General features: G+C 36.6%; 3 protein-coding genes across 3 annotated transcripts; all 3 read left to right on the top strand.

Annotated features, from left to right (window-relative positions):
• The first annotated feature begins 2,713 nt into the window (after positions 1 to 2,713).
• Positions 2,714 to 5,500, top strand: LOC140839287 (uncharacterized). The gene is made up of 3 exons (XM_073205926.1): positions 2,714 to 3,571; positions 4,418 to 4,966; positions 5,218 to 5,500. Exons 1-3 carry the CDS (start codon positions 2,714 to 2,716, stop codon positions 5,326 to 5,328), a joined length of 1,518 nt encoding a protein of 505 aa, XP_073062027.1. The 3' UTR covers positions 5,329 to 5,500.
• A 2,325-nt stretch (positions 5,501 to 7,825) lies between these two features.
• LOC140839881 (L-type lectin-domain containing receptor kinase S.4-like) lies at positions 7,826 to 10,182 on the top strand. Its single transcript, XM_073206865.1, has one exon. It carries the CDS (start codon positions 7,973 to 7,975, stop codon positions 10,043 to 10,045), a length of 2,073 nt encoding a protein of 690 aa, XP_073062966.1. The 5' UTR covers positions 7,826 to 7,972; the 3' UTR covers positions 10,046 to 10,182.
• Positions 10,183 to 14,901: 4,719 nt separating this feature from the next.
• On the top strand, positions 14,902 to 17,816 carry LOC140839880 (laccase-17-like). The gene is made up of 6 exons (XM_073206864.1): positions 14,902 to 15,145; positions 15,404 to 15,555; positions 15,652 to 15,896; positions 16,167 to 16,295; positions 16,392 to 17,357; positions 17,550 to 17,816. The coding sequence occupies exons 1-6, from the start codon at positions 15,032 to 15,034 to the stop codon at positions 17,678 to 17,680; spliced, it is 1,737 nt and encodes a 578-aa protein (XP_073062965.1). The 5' UTR covers positions 14,902 to 15,031; the 3' UTR covers positions 17,681 to 17,816.
• Positions 17,817 to 18,438: the final 622 nt, after the last annotated feature.

Genomic DNA, 18,438 nt, shown 5'->3' with positions numbered 1-18,438 from the left:
TATTGTTGAACACATAATATTTTATAAAATTTACAATTGTCTCTTTCCTTGACTTTATGTTCTCTTCCATGTCTCAATTTTCATGTTTGGTTTAATCAGTTTGCTTTTTATGGATCATGTTGTATGCTTTCTTAATTTCTTATTTCAATGTTTTTAAGTATTTTATGAAACTATTTGATTGAAATATATTTTTCTTCAATGTTTACTGCGATAATGTTTAGCCTTTTTTTATTTAAAAAAAAATAAATGGGTCGGTCCGCCTAACCCGCGGCCCAAGGTGGGTTGGGTTGGGTTGGCCATTTAGAGGCCCGCCAAAATGCGGGCCGGCCCGCCCCGCCCCGCCTAATGGCGGGTTGCGGCGGGTGGCGGGTCGGCCCGTCCCGCCAGCCCGTTTTGACATGTCTATCTACACATGCATAGTAACGTCATGTACGTGGGCTGAACTGAAGGGAGAAAGTAGAAAATGTAAGTATAATTATTTTCTTAAAACTAAAAAGCAATTAAAATTTAATTTTTTTTAAACATAATCACCTTACACTCCTAAATAAAATAGTTAATAATGTATATATATTGATACTCACTGAGAATTTAGGGTACAATTCAGCAAGTGACACTATTTCAGACGCAAACTTCGAATTTTCCCATAGGATAAAGGAAGAGCAGCTAATGATGCTGCAGAAAAAACAATATAGTGAATATTCATGAGTTAGACACTCAAACCTGATATTTATAGGAGAATACATGAGCATATAATAAGCCTTCAACCTTGGCTAGAGATGGGCCGGAGCCCATGATCCGGTGTTGGCTGGATTTGGATGGGCTCATTCATGGGATATATATATAATCGTTACATAATAATCTTACTTCATAATAATCATTAAATAATTCTACTCGATGATGAACAAATAATCGGCCAGCGTAACATGACATTCGGAACATTTATGTTGACACTTTTTTGTTTGTTCTTCGACTTTAGATAAGGACGGTGAAATTTATTTGTTTGGGTAAACGCTATTGGACTTGGTTCACATGCTGATCGGACCATTTGAAACATCATTGAACCGTTCCGAGCCACTACGGTTTCGATTTTCTACAAAAATACATTCGTGTGAAGTAAGTACATCTTTAACGTGACCACAGCGACGTGCATGCGCAAGCGAGGCTCAAGCTCGGTCACGAGTTCTCTAAAGGCTTATGTCTCACTATTAATTATGAGATGTCAACAATCACTTATCTAATCTTTAATATCTTGAAATACTATATAATTAAGACTAATCTTATTTTTTAATACATGAAAATTTTCCCCAAATTAGAATTCCAACTGAAAATTTTTCATATATTCAAAATTATAAATACAATAAAATTAAATTTGTTGTGTCTTGGAAAGCTGTCCCCACTCACGAAGGACCAATAGCGAATCCAGCAAGACAGATACACACCCATAACCCTCCACAACTTGCCATTGGGCAGGACGGGTCATTTGGCCAACCCACCATTTGACTGCTCAGGAAATTACGTTATGGATTTACGGTGGTATATTTATTTTTTTAATAAAAGTTGTGAATTTTTTTGTATTATTTACTTTCTATAGGATATAAATATGTTAAATCAAGAATTTAAAATTTTATTAATATTTTTCATAAAAATTTATTATTTATGAAATTAAATTTTTGATTAATTATAATGATTTATTTATTTTTATTTTTATGGGCCAATACGCTAGCCGGCCTGTCTAATCCACAACCCACTTTAAGTTGGATTTGGTTGGAGATTTTCAGTCCATAAGGATGGCGTCTCACCCCACCCCGCCAAATGACGAGTAGTCATGGGTTGACTCGTTTGACAGTTATACCTAAAACTACCGCCCTTATATCAAAAAAATTATATTTGTGGTCACGTAGCTTGAACATTTTCATTTTTGGTGATATAAGACACGTCAGCAAAGTCGGCAATTTTTGATGTCACATAATTATTATTCAAAGACACGTCATCGTTTCCCCGAGCCACGTCATCATCGAGTTGAAAAAAAACTAAAATAAAAGGTGTAAATTAGTATACCAAAACTGTACGTTGAGCAATAACAGGACAAGAAAATAAAAAAATATGAAAATTATAATATTGAAAAAATAATTTTCTCATGACTAACTAATATCAATATTCCATGTAGCAGCTTGAAATTAACTCGCTATATAGCAGCTTGAAAAACATGCAAATTCACTCACTATATAGCAAGCTTGAAAATTAAAACAATAATTTTCCACATTACCAAGACAAAATGGTAGTCATTATATCCAACAATAGTTTTAAAACTTGCTAAGAAAGGTGATAAATGTTAATAGGATGGTACTAAGCAATTTTCATATTTTCTATATTTATGTTTAAATTAATGATAGCATTTCTACGATTTTAATAAAAGGCACTCACATTTAATACATTAATTGTGTTTCAGTTTTTAATGAAATTATAAATGGAGATTATAGATCTATGCAAATACTAAAATCAATTCCGACCAGAGATTTTAAGGAAAAGCGATCAAGATTTATCGAAAATCAGCTCCATTATCCAAAATTTTCAATTTATTCGCATGATCAAGCGTATAAGATCAGTTTAACTAGTTGATAAATATTCAGAGATTCGAAAGATTTCGGTTGGATTTCAATTCTTCTCCAGATTTTGCGAAACTCTTTCCAAATTTTAAGGGGCCGATAAAATTATGCATTCTTCGGAAACCAAAGCTGGAGAATCATTAAAACCCTGGAAGAATCTCATTTCTCCACTCTCCAATTTCATTTTCATCAGCCCCATTTTCATGAAAGGCCTTCTAGCAATCTGCTTCTTCACTGCATTTTCCATCTGTTGCTTCTCCGTATTGCCCAGCTGGAAACCGCCTGTCCCATGCCCGGAATGCGATCGAATTCTGATATACGAATCTCACCACGAATCCATCAACAGCGGACCCGAAGAAAAAACAAACTTTTCCCACGTTCTCTTCGGCATCGGTGGCTCAGCTGCGACATGGAGCACGCGCCGCCAATACTGTGAACTCTGGTGGAGACCAGGCACTCACCGCGGCTTCGTATGGCTCGACAAGAAACCCGCGAAGGGAGACGGGCCGTGGCTCGCAACTTCTCCGCCTTATAAAGTCTCCGCGGACACGACCCGGTTCAAGTACACGTGTTCGTACGGCACCCGGTCGGCCGTGCGCATCGCGCGTATAATTAAAGAGAGCTTCGAGTTAGGATTAGACAATGTGAGGTGGTTTGTCATGGGAGACGATGACACAGTCTTTTTTACAGAGAATTTGGTGAATGTACTGAATAAATATGATCATAATCAAATGTATTATATCGGTGGCAACTCCGAGAGTGTCGAGCAAGATTTGACGCATTCTTATACAATGGGGTACGGCGGTGGCGGGTTCGCCGTGAGCTACCCCTTGGCGGCGGCGCTGGTGAGGATCTTGGACGGATGCATTGATAGATATGCTGATTTTTACGGGTCTGATCAGAAGATTGGGGGCTGCATGAGTGAGATTGGGGTGCCATTAACCAAAGAAGACGGTTTCCATCAGGTAATCTTTGATCCTCCTTGAATTACAGAGATGCTATTTTCAGTTTTTGTTCCGATCAATTGATCTTGTTTAGATAATCATTTTTAAAAAATGGAAATCTCATTTCGTAATGTATAGAATTATCTTACAATTTAATTTGTTTGGCAAATCTTATCTTACTTATTTTATATATTTTATACTTTATGTATCAAATCAAATGTGATAAATGAAACACCTAAAAAACAGCAGATTTTCTTCTTTTCAAAATTATTATTGATTATGTTATCCACGTAAGATCTTCTGTATTGCAAATATCACAAGGTCTTGGGGTCACATTAATATTTTTTAGAGCACGGGAGTTTCAAATATTAAATGAAGTAATCTCTTTCATGGATTTTAATGCACAAAACTAATATGAGTGAGGATTTCTAAATTGCAACATTAATGCTATAATACTTTTTATGTTATTGTTATATATGTTACGTAGCTAATTAATTAATGGTCTGATTTTTACATTATAGTCAAATCACATTTGATGCATCATAACAGTTGGTTGATGTAATAGTTCGAATGATAAAAATTTAGTACTCGTTAATTTTTGTTTTTTTTAGTACTTAGCATTGAATAATCTTAACGAACAAAATTAAGAGTGGAATATTTGTATATATCCACACATAAACAAGAAAACAGTCATCTATGATCAAAAATCAAAATTAACATTGTTCCTGGCTTCTTGGAAACTCAGGGAGCTAGTCAAGGTTACACTTCTAATATTTTACCAATATCAATTCAAATAAGAATCTAAAATCATGAAATTACTTGTAAAGAAAATTATAATGTGACTAAAATTATTTCCTTGATTTGCAGATAGATATTAGGGGAAGTCCATACGGCTTACTCTCGGCTCATCCGCTGGCACCTCTGGTCACCCTACACCATCTAGACTATGTACAGCCCTTGTTTCCGGGCACAAATCGAGTCGACTCGGTCAAGAAACTCATGAACGGTGGGTACAAATCCGATCCGAGCCGGGTATTACAACATACCTTCGGCTATGATCCGATGCGAAACTGGTCTGTTTCGATCTCATGGGGATACAGCGTGCAGTTGTACCCATTTTTGGTGACAGGGAAGGACTTGAGCACCCCATTGCAGACATTTGTGACTTGGAGAACTTGGAGTAAAGAGCCGTTTACGTTTAATACCCGAGTATTGAACTTGGGAATCTGCGAGAGACCCATTATCTTTTATTTCGATGGGGTGAAAGAATTAGGAAATGGAACTACATTGACTTGGTATAGGAGGCAGAATAGTCATCCGATGAGACGATGTAACTGGGAAAACTACGCGGCGGCTCATTTGGTGAAGGGTTTTAATGTGTCTGCAGCGCTTTTGGATCCTCAAGAATGGAGAAAGGTACGTACGTTGTTAACATGTCAGCTAAAATTTAAATTGTTTGCAAAAATCGGTCTAAATATATTATAAACAAAACCTTGTGCACGAATAACAAATTTTATCCATTCGGATATATCAAAATCTACATGTACCAAAATAGTGAGCTAAAATTAGGATTATGTAACATACAGTGAGCTAAAATCCTCATGTTTCTCCCTTGTTACATCAAAATTTGTTGTTTAATTCTTTCTGTTTTTTTTGGGCCAAATCAGGCACCGCGAAGACAATGCTCGGAGATAATGAATGCGGCAGATAATGTAGACGGCACGATAGGGGTCAGAATTAGAGACTGCAGTCCATGGGAATCGGTAACACCAAAATAAATTGAGCAAGAATAAGAATTACATTATAAGTTTTACTTGAATTCACATGTACAGACGGATTCCATGTAAGAACGATGATTTGAAATCTAGAGATCATTTTTCGGGTTTTTTTTAATTTATGTTAATTCCTTCTCCTTGTCCTGTTTCTTGGCATTTTTGGTTTGAACAATGAGATGTAATAATTAAACATTTAACCTATGAATCCCATTATTAATTATTATATATGTGTGTGAGTGCATATATTTTGTTTCATTGTCCACTTATATACATGTATATATGGATAGCATGCACATATATTTAATATGATATCCCATAAACAGTATGTGACAAAATATATTTAATACTCTGCACCTTTTAACTATTTAGGTTTTTTTTTTGAAATTCTATTAGATGTATGAGCCGACATGTTGTGAGACGGTCTCATGAATCTTTATCTGTGAGACGGGTCAACTCTATCGATATTCACAAGAAAAAATAATACTCTTAGCATAAAAAGTAATAATTTTTCATGGATGAACCAAATAAAAGATCCGTCTCACAAAATACAACAACATGCGAGACCGTCTCAACAAGTTTTTGTCTAATGTATAGTCCACTTTTTATATTTAGTATAATTTTTCTTATTTTTACTAAAATATATCATTAATGATAAAACATGAAATCGTTTTATGAAAAATAAGAATCGTTTTATTTTTTTTATTTTACAGTTCATGTTAAACAAAATTCCCTGCATCTTACCTCTTTTTCATTCCAAAACATGGGTTGCTTTAAAGATCAAACAGATATATCCATGATTGAACCAGTTAAGGAACGTTTCACATCCCATTCCGGCCCTGTTACAACGGCTACTCTTGTTAGGTTTCACAGCCAAAAGTCGAACCTTTTCTTCAATGAGCAAGAGATAGCGTTCTATCTATTGAAAACATATCGAAAAAGAGTTTATTCCACTCTGCAGGACCTCTAACTCAAGGTGGTTTGGGACTCGCATTGCGTTATTATTTGGTTCCAACTGAATCTATTGATCATATGGATCGTGAATCATTATACAAACTGCTGCCCGAAAATCTGAAAGTTCTTGCGAGGACGAAGCTTAGCAAGAACATGAAATGTGCAGAAGACGATTTTTTGCCGGCCATGACCCGTGACCGAGATGTTGGTTTGGGTTGGCTTGCACCTGTTGCTCGCAACACGGGGAAGTGGCAGATGGAGAGGAGTTTTGAGAATATGATTGTCATTAGACGCGAACCTTGACTGGTTGGTTATTTAGGGGAAGAAATCTAAGGGAGGTTGATTATAAGAATTCTACTCATTTTTTGCATTCATTCTGATGCATGGCACGCACCTTAGTTTCTTGTGTATTTCCTCTGTAACGAAAATTCAACTTACTAATTAAAAATAATAATCAACTGTTATGCAGCAAATCTTGAATTTGTCCACGTCCTTTTATTGATTCTTACAAGACTGAATTGCAATTTTTTCAATTTAGAAGATAAAAAAGAAAACATAATAACTTAACTAACTAAATTTGTTGCTTTCCCAAAATTTTATGTCTAAACTAAATACAATTGTGTAAGTTACATCTTTCAACTTATTAAACATGCAGCCAATCTCGTGAGCCTAGGCCGGTAAATTGGTCGAGCTCGAGTTTAAAAAACTTTTAGGCGCATCTCTAACCTCAATAAATTTCAAGTCGAGCTCGAGCTGCATGCTCTTTTGGAGTTGGCTTTATTAATTATAATCTGATTCAAAATTGAGAACGAGCAAGGAATTAATTTCGAGAAATTAAATATATTTTCGATTCATTTTCTTTTCCAAATGCAATCTACTTCATTTTTTTCTCAACACCGAGTTTTAAACAGCTTGTCAGTGAAATTGAAGAGAGTTTAAACTACTATCCAAATTCGACATTGAATCTCGATTCAAAAGAGTGGGTCTTTTCTTGGTTTGTTCGTGTCTAAACGTAGTTTTGGGAAAGTATCTTATATTAAAACTCCTAATAGTTCCATGTCTCTTTTACTTAGTGTTCAAACTACTGTTACAACAATAATTTCTCAACCCAAGTTAACCCGTAATCCACTTAAACCCACAGATTATATACAGCTCAAAATCAACTTGTCAATCCAATGGGCGTTACGCTTTCTTAATATGTCATTTTCAAGATGCAAAATCACAATAAAAAGGAATCGTACAAACCACAATATGGCTCGCTCACCTACAATTTTGTCCCTTGCGTCTAAATCCCAGCCCAAGAATTATTAAAGATGAGATATGCCAATAATTTTGACCATGTTCACGAACTGAAAAATTTTCCATATTCCACTCAGGTAAAAGTAAGCACCATACATTTGGAACAGAACTATAAAATTAGCAATTATGTAATAGCAACAGATTATTCAATCTCCTGTGAATAAAATAAATCCAATACCGATTTATTGGCTGCTTTATGGAGTCCAATCACATCAAGTGGAGTGAACGAATATCGGACTGTGGTCTATTTTTGTCAAATTCATAATTATATATCTATATTATTCTACCTAACACCATTAAAATCTCACCTCCACTTCCCCAGTTACGATGTTAAGAACACTATCTTCCCAATTTCAGACATTAATCTGAGCTTTGAATTACTCTGCTTCGATCTGCGATGGCCATTTTCTTCATTTTCCTCTTCTCCTTAACTTTCTTCTCGATCCGATCTCAATCCCAGGTGGTTGAATTTACATACACAGGATTCGGTGATTCAAAATCCAATATAAGCTTAAATGGGGTGGCACTGATAGAAGAAAATGGCATCCTTCAATTAACCAACGAGAGCTCCAGATTTAAAGGTCACGCCTTTTACCCCACGCAGCTCCAGCTCAAGAACTCAACCACCGGCACCGTCTTTTCTTTCTCCACCTGTTTTGCCCTTGCCATTCACCCCGAGTACCCAAAACTGGGCGGCCATGGCATGGCTTTCACGATTTCACCTTCCAAAGAGTTGAACACGTCTCTGCCGAGCCAATACCTTGGCCTGATGAATTCCAGCGATGTTGGGAACTCGTCCAACCACATATTTGCGGTTGAATTCGACACGGTTCAAGATTTTGAGTTCGGGGACATTAATGATAACCACGTTGGGATCGATTTCAACAGCATGGTGTCTAATGCATCTGCTGCTGCTGCTTATTTTGGTGATGGTTTGGTGAAAAATAATCTTAATCTCAAGGGTGGGGATCCTATTCTTGTGTGGATCGAGTATGATTCGATCACAAGTTATTTAAATGTAACTCTTTCGCCATCTTCTTTTAAACCCCAAATTCCTCTCTTGTCTATGCAAGTTGATCTTTCTCCAGTTCTTGAAGAGAATATGTACGTGGGATTCTCTGCTTCGACTGGCTTGCTTGCAAGTTCACATTATGTTTTGGGTTGGAGCTTTTCTATTAATGGAGAAGCCAAATCATTGGATTTAGGCTCTCTCCCTTCACTTCCGAGACCCAAGAAAAAACCCATTGCCCTGATTGTAAGCATTTCTGTGGTGGGATCTGTGATTTTAGTATTAACTTCAATCTTGATTGCTATTTTATTGGTTAAAAAAATCAAGAATACGGAGGTTATAGAATCATGGGAGCTTGAAATTGGCCCACACAGGTACAAGTACCAAGAACTCAAGAAGGCCACAAAAGGTTTCAAGGACAGTGAGCTACTCGGGACAGGAGGATTCGGCCGAGTTTACAAAGGGACTCTGCATCATCCGAAAACCGAAGTTGCCGTAAAGCGTATATCACATGAATCCAAACAAGGGGTGCGTGAGTTCGTGTCTGAAATTTCCAGTATCGGCAGGCTCCGCCATAGGAATTTAGTTCAGCTTCTGGGGTGGTGCAGATGCGGCGGTGATCTTCTTTTAGTCTATGAATTTATGCCGAATGCAAGCTTGGATAAGTGGTTGTTTGATGAGCCAAAATATGTGCTTAGTTGGAACCAAAGATTCAAGATTATCAAATGTGTTGCTTATGGTTTATTGTATTTGCACGAAGGATATGAACAGGTTGTGTTACACAGGGATGTTAAGGCTAGTAATGTGTTACTTGACAGTGAGATGAATGGGAAACTTGGAGATTTCGGACTGGCGAAATTATATGATCATGGGGCGAACCCAAGCACGACACGAGTGGTGGGCACATTGGGTTACCTTGCACCAGAACTTTCAAGAACAGGGAAAGCTACCACAAGTTCTGATGTATTTGCATTTGGGGCTTTATTACTCGAAGTCGTGTGTGGGCGTAGGCCAATCGAGTCAAAATCTGATCCAGAAGATTTAGTCTTGGTGGACTACGCTTGGAAGAAATGGAAAGAAGGGGGAATTCTTGATGTGGTCGATCAAAAAATGAAGGGCGATTTTGATGAGAATGAGGTATTGATGGTACTTAAGTTGGGACTGATGTGTTCAAGTAACGAACAATCGGGACGACCCAGTATGAGACAGGTTCTGAGTTACATGGAACATGAGATTGAAATGCCAGAGATCGTGAAAGTACCTGGGGGGGTTGGTGGTAGTGACATCGAGGGAGGATTTGAAAATTACTTGTATTCGTATCCATCATCTTCGTTTGACAAGACAACTAGTTCTACTGGAGGTTTGGCTACTGGAGATGTGGATAAGAGTTCTACATCCATGGTTACTTCTATTTCCACTTCTCCTTTTCTACATATCCATAGTTTAAGGAAAGCTAGATAAGCGCCTCAATTTGATGTAGTCCTTGCAAATTTATTGTATATTGGATGGTAAAAAAGCCAAGATTCTATTCATCATATCATCCATATGTTCCACATAATTCACGAATTCTGATGTTCGAACTCGATTATTCAAATGAACTACTATGTCTCCTATATTGTTTAACTTGCGTGTGTTAGGGAGCAAGCATTCGATCAAAGCACGTGGCCGGAGTCGGAATTGTCTCACCATTCACACATGGTGGGATAAAATTGACATCATGAATGAGACCTACTAATCTTGGTGATGCTCAAGGACAAAAAGGATCGAAGCTTCTGTTGAAAAAATGGACACTAGAGTGGACTACAACAAAAGATTTTCAAACAAAAAGTACTTGACCAGTGCCTGAACACAAACTCGATGAAATTTTCTTCAAACGACATCCGGATGTTTTCTAACTAAAATAAAGGGCCAAAAAAGAAGGGGATTTTTCCGTGCTGCAACAACAGATGATCTACATCTTGTGCACTCCCACCTTCCCTCGCGCAAATGGAGTGGGTTTCTATGTGTCTCGGTATGAATGATGGGAACATGTTACATGGGATGTAAAATCCTAAATTAACAAACTGATGGTGGTCAACCAACTATTGACTTTTGTCATCCTAATCTTCTATTTTTGAAATGATGTACAACTTTTGAAAAATCAAGAAACCGGATGTAGTGGGTTGACCATGGAGCCACCTCAAAGTCGTGAGAATAGCATATACAAATCTATAATGATTTTATATTCGAAAGGCAAGCTTCACTCAAACAAAATACATACGACATCACCTCTTTCTTGCATCAAATGTTAACTCGAATTTGAGACATACATCCTTATGTTGTCAATATCTAATAATTTACCATTATCACATTATATATCATTCGTCGTCTCATTCCACGCTGAATCAAGAATGATTAAAATTGAAAATTTTATATGTTGAGTGATACACGAGGCCTTAAACTCACTATCGTGGTCACTTAAATATTCGAACAAGGATATGATACACCGAGGATTTAAAAAAATTATATAAAAATCTATGCATACCCTTCTGATTTCTGAATTAAACACTAAAGCTTAATATGGAAAATAAGTTTTGTGACAACAGTTATAACATAGATATGATAAGTAGACATTCGGGTACACAACATTTAAGTTAAAGGCAGAAAACAGTGATATTACGAAGTGCATCCATCAGTACATGTAAATGGCTAGCCAATCCTCGGTGGGCTACACACTTTTCCAGTGGAATCCACGAAGATCCGGACCCGATCCGTTCGGTAATCCATGGTGACAAACGAATCGGACGGAACCACGTGAATATGGATCCCGTCGCCCATATCTTCCTTAATCTTCCTCTCTGCTTCATCTGCTGTTAATCCCACCACTTCATCCCACGATGTTTTCCCACGTGAATGACTTCCTCGTACTGATCATATTAACCCGAAGATCAAGATTAAAAATATATATATTGAAAATCAAAACCAAAAAAAAGAAAAAGAAACCCAATTAATAAGTTATGGATCTTGAACAGGGCAACCAAGAAAATTGGATACCTGGTGGAAATTGCGGGTCGACGGATAGTTTGTCGGAGGCATCGTCGAGTCGGGCTTCTTTCTCAGCCATTGGTGTGGTCAAAGAATGAATGATTATATGAAAATTATGGCTATTTTTATAGATTTATTGCAATATGGTGGGATCAAGAATGACACGGGGACGAAATAAAAATGTTATCTTTTTTTATCCATTACTTTGAACACGTCGATCCATCTCCTTTGGAATTTGGCGTGAATCCAGAAGAGGAATAAAGGATCCGATTCGTGGATCTATCGAGTCGACTCGGTCAAGAAACTCATGAACTGGTGGGTACAAATACGACCCGATCCGAGTATAACAACATACCTTCGGCTATGATCCGATACGAAACTGGTTCGTTTCGATCTGCAGTTGTACCCATTTTTGGTGACAGGGAAGGACTTGAGCACCCCATTGCAGACATTTGTAACTTGGAGAACTTGGAGTAAAGAACCGTTTACGTTTAATACCCGAGTAAAGGATCCGACTCTTGGATCCATCAAATATACGACTAAGTTTTTTTTTTTTTTTTTTTTTTTTATCATATTGATAAAAGTATCATAAGTAAAAAAAAAAAACCATATAAGATAACTCGACATCGACTTACATTTATGAATATCGTCAAAAGATTTTTGAACCTGAAAAAAAATTTCACAATTATGTGATAACTGATAATTTATCACCACAAATATTTAAAATATTAAATTAGATCTACTTAATTTTAGATCTTTCTTTGTATCATTTCTCTTTCAAAACCTTTGCAACTCGGTAATTTGGTGAAAAATAAATAAATTATTTTTTACTATCAAAAATAGTATTTGTTTAGTAACTAGTCTAATGCTGATGAATGATTTGTTTCATTTTGAAAATATGTTTAAGGAGAATAATCTAATTATCCCACATTTACTGAAAACTTTTAATTTCATATTATTTTTTTCCTACACCATAGGGAAATTTTGCATACACTAGCAAAATTTGCAGATTTAATAATATTAATGTATCATAATAATTATTCAATTTACCATTCTTATTGGGCTTATTGCATCAACCTTGTAAAAAAAATGTATTGGGTAAGGGTAATGGATTTTTTATCTCGTGTTTTTAAAAATCAGATATAAAATCTTTTACCGAAATGGGTAAATGTGTCCGAGTATTTATAATAAGGGTTAATGTCTTTGAATTATAAAATAAGATGTATTAGCTTATTATACATAGATTTTTCGCAAAGAGTTTGATTCAAATTTTTTTTTTTTAAATGAGAATGTCATTTATCAAGGGTTGTTCGTGGGAAATGAAATTACATAATATATCTAGAGGACGAATAATAATAAAAATATTTGCATAAGATGTGGTCGCTCGAGTAAGAGAATGAGCCACCATATTTACTTGTCTTCTAACATGTCGAATTTTGAATGAATGACGTGCTTCGAAAATTTACATCAACTGGAGATAATTGAGTCAAACTCTATGTAGTCAGCAGTCTTTGAGATGATCGCATTTACCACCATCTTTGAGTCGGTTTCAAATATAATGTCATGAAGTTCAAGAAAGGTTGTCCAATGTCCATGAGATAGCATCAAGAATGGCAAGTGCTTCGGCCTCCTTAATTTCAAACATTCCGGAATTCACATAATTCATTTGTCCATCACATTGACGAAAATGTATTTTAAAGCAGAATAAATTTATAAATATATGTTGTGATAGGTACAAGCCCAATATACTTATTTAATCCAACTCAATTAATTAGTTGTTGGATTGATAAGAATAAGCCCAATTTAATAAGCCTATTTATTTAGTTTTAACATTTTTGAGGCCCGGAATTTGAATTGTGTTTGCGAAAGCCCAAGCCCATCAAGCACTCATGAGAATCTATAAATAGAGGAACTCCCACACAATTCAAGGTATGCTCTCGTTTTTATAAAAGTTCTTTAGTTCTCTGAGTTTTTTTTGAACTGTTTACTGACTTGAGCGTCGGCGTGTCTACGTCGGGAACCCACCTGACGCCCACTAAACGAGTGTTTATGACGCAGGTGACACCCCTCAAATTAACTGTATATCGTCTACGTGGATCCGTTTACCAGCCAAGTAATCTCGTTTACTGGCCAAGTGGACCGATTACTAATTAGTCGGATCTTATGTATGCAGTCTACGCGAATCATTTATTTTAGCTGCATCATGTTGTTATTCTTAATTTTGGTCTTGGAGGATAAAAATGATTCTGTGAACTTACTTATAAAAAACCAAGGAAAATTTGTCAAGATCTGTTGATTCTTAAAAAATCGAAAACTGTACGAGAGAATATTAAGGGTAGAATATTTGGATACAAAATCATGTCCTTATTGGATATCTATTCTTGTCATAATACAAGTTATTTAATACAAAAACGAATATAAATTAAAAATGAAATTTCATTTTGTTTGACCATATGTATATATATATATATATATACACTCATGTACATGTACATGTATATGTATATGTATAAGCCGTAATTTCAAATCCTTGAAGGCAAAAAAACATTAAATAAAGCTGTCCTACTCCTCGTTCCTACGTTGTTTTAAACTTCAGAATTTGAATACCTAAAGAGTGACAACTCCCTGGCCACCAAATTGATCTTCTCCACCACCTTAACGTGTCTTCCATGAAAATTATCATAAAAAAATACCATATTACTGTATATGTAATGTTGTATAGCTTCAAATCAAATTCTTCATGCCTCCTTTTTTGCATGCTTTGTCATCAAGCATATCTATGTTCCAAACCTTACAATTCATGAGAAGAAATCTCGTGTAATATTTGGGTAATAATACGTGTATTGATTATGAAAAGTTGAAAAAATTACAGTTCATTAATTAAAATTGTTACATAAAATGTTTCAGACGAGTTTTTTTTTCACGATTGATTATGTTTTCGGACACTTGATCAAAATGGGCGCATCCTCATATTTTACAACATTTGACACCAAAATAGAAAATGTAAATGGTTTGTATTCTCCCAAATGAAATAAAACAAGGGCTAGTTGTGTAATTTATGCATACATATGATATAAGTTTGAAGCTAAGAGACAGAGATTGAAAGGGGTTCAAAACAGAACAAGATTGTCTTGGACACCACTCTAATGTTGTTCTCCAACCATAATTTCTCAAAACAAAACAAAACAAAAAATTTAAAAAGAAAATATTTCCCCCCATATGTTATTCGTACATTTTTCCTCCATTCCTATCTCTATAAATTTATCCGATTGGTATCACCTAATCAACCAAGCACTCCATCCCAATAAACTCCACATAATTGCAGTGGCTTTGTTCCAACAATACCACCCAAACAAACCAAAATCTAGTTCCCTGTTATTTGCTTATAAACTTCGTACCAAAATCCCAGAAACTACACCAAAAATGGGTGCCCCAGAAATTAAATTCCTCGTTTCTATCCAATTCTTGGTGGGTTTTGTCACATTGTTCCTTTTTTCTCAGCACGGACAAGCCATCACCAGAAACTATGAGTTCAAAGTTTGTTCCTAACCTTAATTTGTTCTCGATTTTTGCATGTTACATGCCATTTGAGACACGAGGGGCTTGCATGGATGATCGCCCTTGTCATTTTCAATTTTCCTACAAACTTACATGACTTTATATATAGCATGTATTTGGAAACAAAAGAATACGTTTTCTTAAATTATTTTGAGTTTTAATTTTGTAAGCTATTACTCGCTTACTTGCTTCACCGTTGGTTACGTGGATGTTCACATTTTCTTGAATGTTATACAGATCACCATGAAAAACGTCACACGATTGTGCCATACAAAGAGCATAGTTACTGTTAACGGGCAGTTTCCAGGGCCTCGAATCGTAGCCAGGGAGGGCGATCGTCTCCTCATCAAAGTCACTAACCATATCCCAAATAACATCTCCATCCACTGGTATAACATTAATCTCAGCTCACTGACTTATTTCCTTATGATTTATGCGAAAATCCTCTAGTTTGAACTAACTAAGGTATTTTGTAAATACGGCAGGCATGGGATTAGGCAGCTACGTAGCGGATGGGCAGATGGGCCTGCGTATGTAACACAATGCCCTATTCAAACAGGGCAGAGCTATGTGTACAACTTCACCATAGTCGGCCAACGTGGAACCCTTTGGTGGCACGCACACATTTCGTGGCTAAGATCGACTCTATATGGGCCTTTGATCATTCTACCAAAGCATAATGTGCCTTACCCTTTTGAAAAACCATACAAGGAAGTGCCTATCATATTTGGTAACTATCAAAAATAAATTCATCAGACAATTTTCTGCTTCTTTAGCCGTGGTTTTGTCATGTTACCAGTTCAGTATCTGTCAAAATTCTGAAAATGTTATCTTCAATTGTGGAATGGAACACGTTGACAACAATTTGGATTGATCATTTTCATGTAGTCACGCACGGATGAAAAATAGTTGCTAATTCAGTGTAATACATAGAGATGTTCTTGTTTGGGCTGGTAGGCTCGGGGCGTGACCATTATCTTGATTGTTGTTTGAACTGCAGGAGAATGGTTTAACGCTGATACTGAGGCGATTATCAGTCAAGCTATACAAACGGGTGGCGCCCCAAACGTCTCTGATGCCTACACGATCAACGGCCTTCCCGGGCCGTTGTACAACTGCTCTGCCAAAGGTAAAGACTTCTGACAACAAGTTCTATTTTTATTCCAAGAATTGTGAATGTATATATACTACATTTGCATCACATATTTGCTCATTTTTCAAACAGACACGTTCAAGTTGAGGGTTCGGCCGGGGAAAACGTACCTCCTCCGTATGATCAACGCTGCACTAAATGATGAATTTTTCTTCAGTATTGCGAACCACAGCCTCACAGTTGTGGATGCGGATGCAGTCTACGTAAAACCGTTCAAAACGAACACCATTCTAATTGCCCCTGGACAGACCACAAATGTTCTTTTAAGAACAAAACCGAAGTTTCCAGGAGCCACATTTCAAATGGCTGCTAGGCCATATGTTACGGGCCCGGCAACGTTTGACAACTCCACCGTTTCTGGAATTCTCGAATACGAATCCAAGGCCCTTCACTCCATTGGCCAAATGAAAACACTTCCCCTATACAAACCAGTTCTGCGCCCTATAAACGACACATCTTTCACATCAAAATTCTCGAAAAGGCTCCGCAGTTTAGCCACACCCCAGTTCCCAGCCAACGTCCCACAAAAAATAGACCAACACTTCTTTTTCACGGTAGGATTAGGGACAAGCCCGTGTGGTCGAAACCAGACCTGCCAGGGCCCGAATGGAACAAGACTTGCAGCATCTGTGAGCAACATATCCTTTATACAGCCAACAACTGCACTCCTCCAGGCCCATTTTACCGGTCAATCGAGAGGCGTTTACAGCCCTGATTTCCCTTTCAGTCCATTACATTGGTTTAACTACACAGGGAATCCTCCCAACAACACCATGGTGAGCAATGGGACGAAACTGATGGTTTTGAAGTTTAACACGAGCGTGGAGTTGGTAATGCAGGATACGAGCATTCTTGGAGCTGAGAGCCATCCTCTCCATCTCCATGGATTCAACTTCTTTGTTGTGGGACAAGGTTTCGGGAATTATGACCCCAAAAATGACCCGAAAAACTTCAATCTTGTTGACCCGGTTGAGAGAAATACAGTTGGAGTTCCCGCTGGAGGATGGGTGGCCATTCGATTCTTGGCTGATAATCCAGGTGCCATAAAATTTTATAAGTTTTAATTAGGCGGAAACTGTCTGTTGACGATTTTAACCACTCAAAATTCACCTACTACATAAGAATTTTTATGTTTGCAAAAAGAACTCACATCTTCCATCATATATATATATATATAGAATTGATCTCTTTTTGTTAATATTTAATTCTTGGGTGATGAAATATGATTAGGTGTATGGTTCATGCATTGTCATCTGGAAGTTCACACGAGCTGGGGTTTGAAGATGGCTTGGCTGGTATTAGATGGAAAGCTTCCTAATCAAAAGCTTCTTCCTCCTCCACTGGATCTTCCCAAATGCTGATTTTAATTCCCGTTTAATTCTTTGGATTTTTTTCTCATTATTTTGCATTGAGAATTTATTGTTTATTCTATATAATTGTGCAAAGATATGATTTCTTGTATGATCCACTTTTGTAATGTTAACTGAGTTCAATAAATTTTCTCTGATTTTTTTTTCACCTGAGAGGAGTTTATTATGATTAGGTCTTCAATGATCGGTCGGTATTTATCCGTGAATTTAATATCTTTAAAAGTTAGTATTTCATTTGTTTCTAAACATGTATTACTTTGGAATCTTGGATGACTGTTAATCTTCTGAGACTTTAAAATACACACCAAAGGCTTCCATTACAACTCCACCCAAGAGGAGAAAGTGGATATATCTGTGGCGTTGGTTTGACCGTGTTTTGGATGTCAGACGTATGTATTGATATTAATGTTGGGTTGCAGGATCATTAGCCATCTTGATTTTTAAGATGACAAATTTGTATTGTATTTATAATATACTTACTCAATTTTGTAGTTGTTAGATGTCAATTTAGAATATTAAAATAAACTAGAATTCAAATGGTTCAAACTGAACATCCTTAACCAGACCTTGAAAAAATCGAGCTTGAGGTCATGGATACAGCAAACAGTTATACTTGAACAGTTATGGTATTTTGGCCATATCTCCTAGCTCAAATTTTTATAATAGATCTATTCAGCATGCGTTAGAAAGAAAGACAACTATCTACGGATCATATTCCAAATTTGAAGTCTGAATATGATTTTAAGTAG

The sequence above is a fragment of the Primulina eburnea genome, chromosome 8 (assembly GCF_022965805.1).
Source record: "Primulina eburnea isolate SZY01 chromosome 8, ASM2296580v1, whole genome shotgun sequence".
Lineage (NCBI taxonomy): Eukaryota > Viridiplantae > Streptophyta > Magnoliopsida > Lamiales > Gesneriaceae > Primulina > Primulina eburnea.
This window is presented reverse-complemented; position numbering and strand designations above follow the sequence as displayed.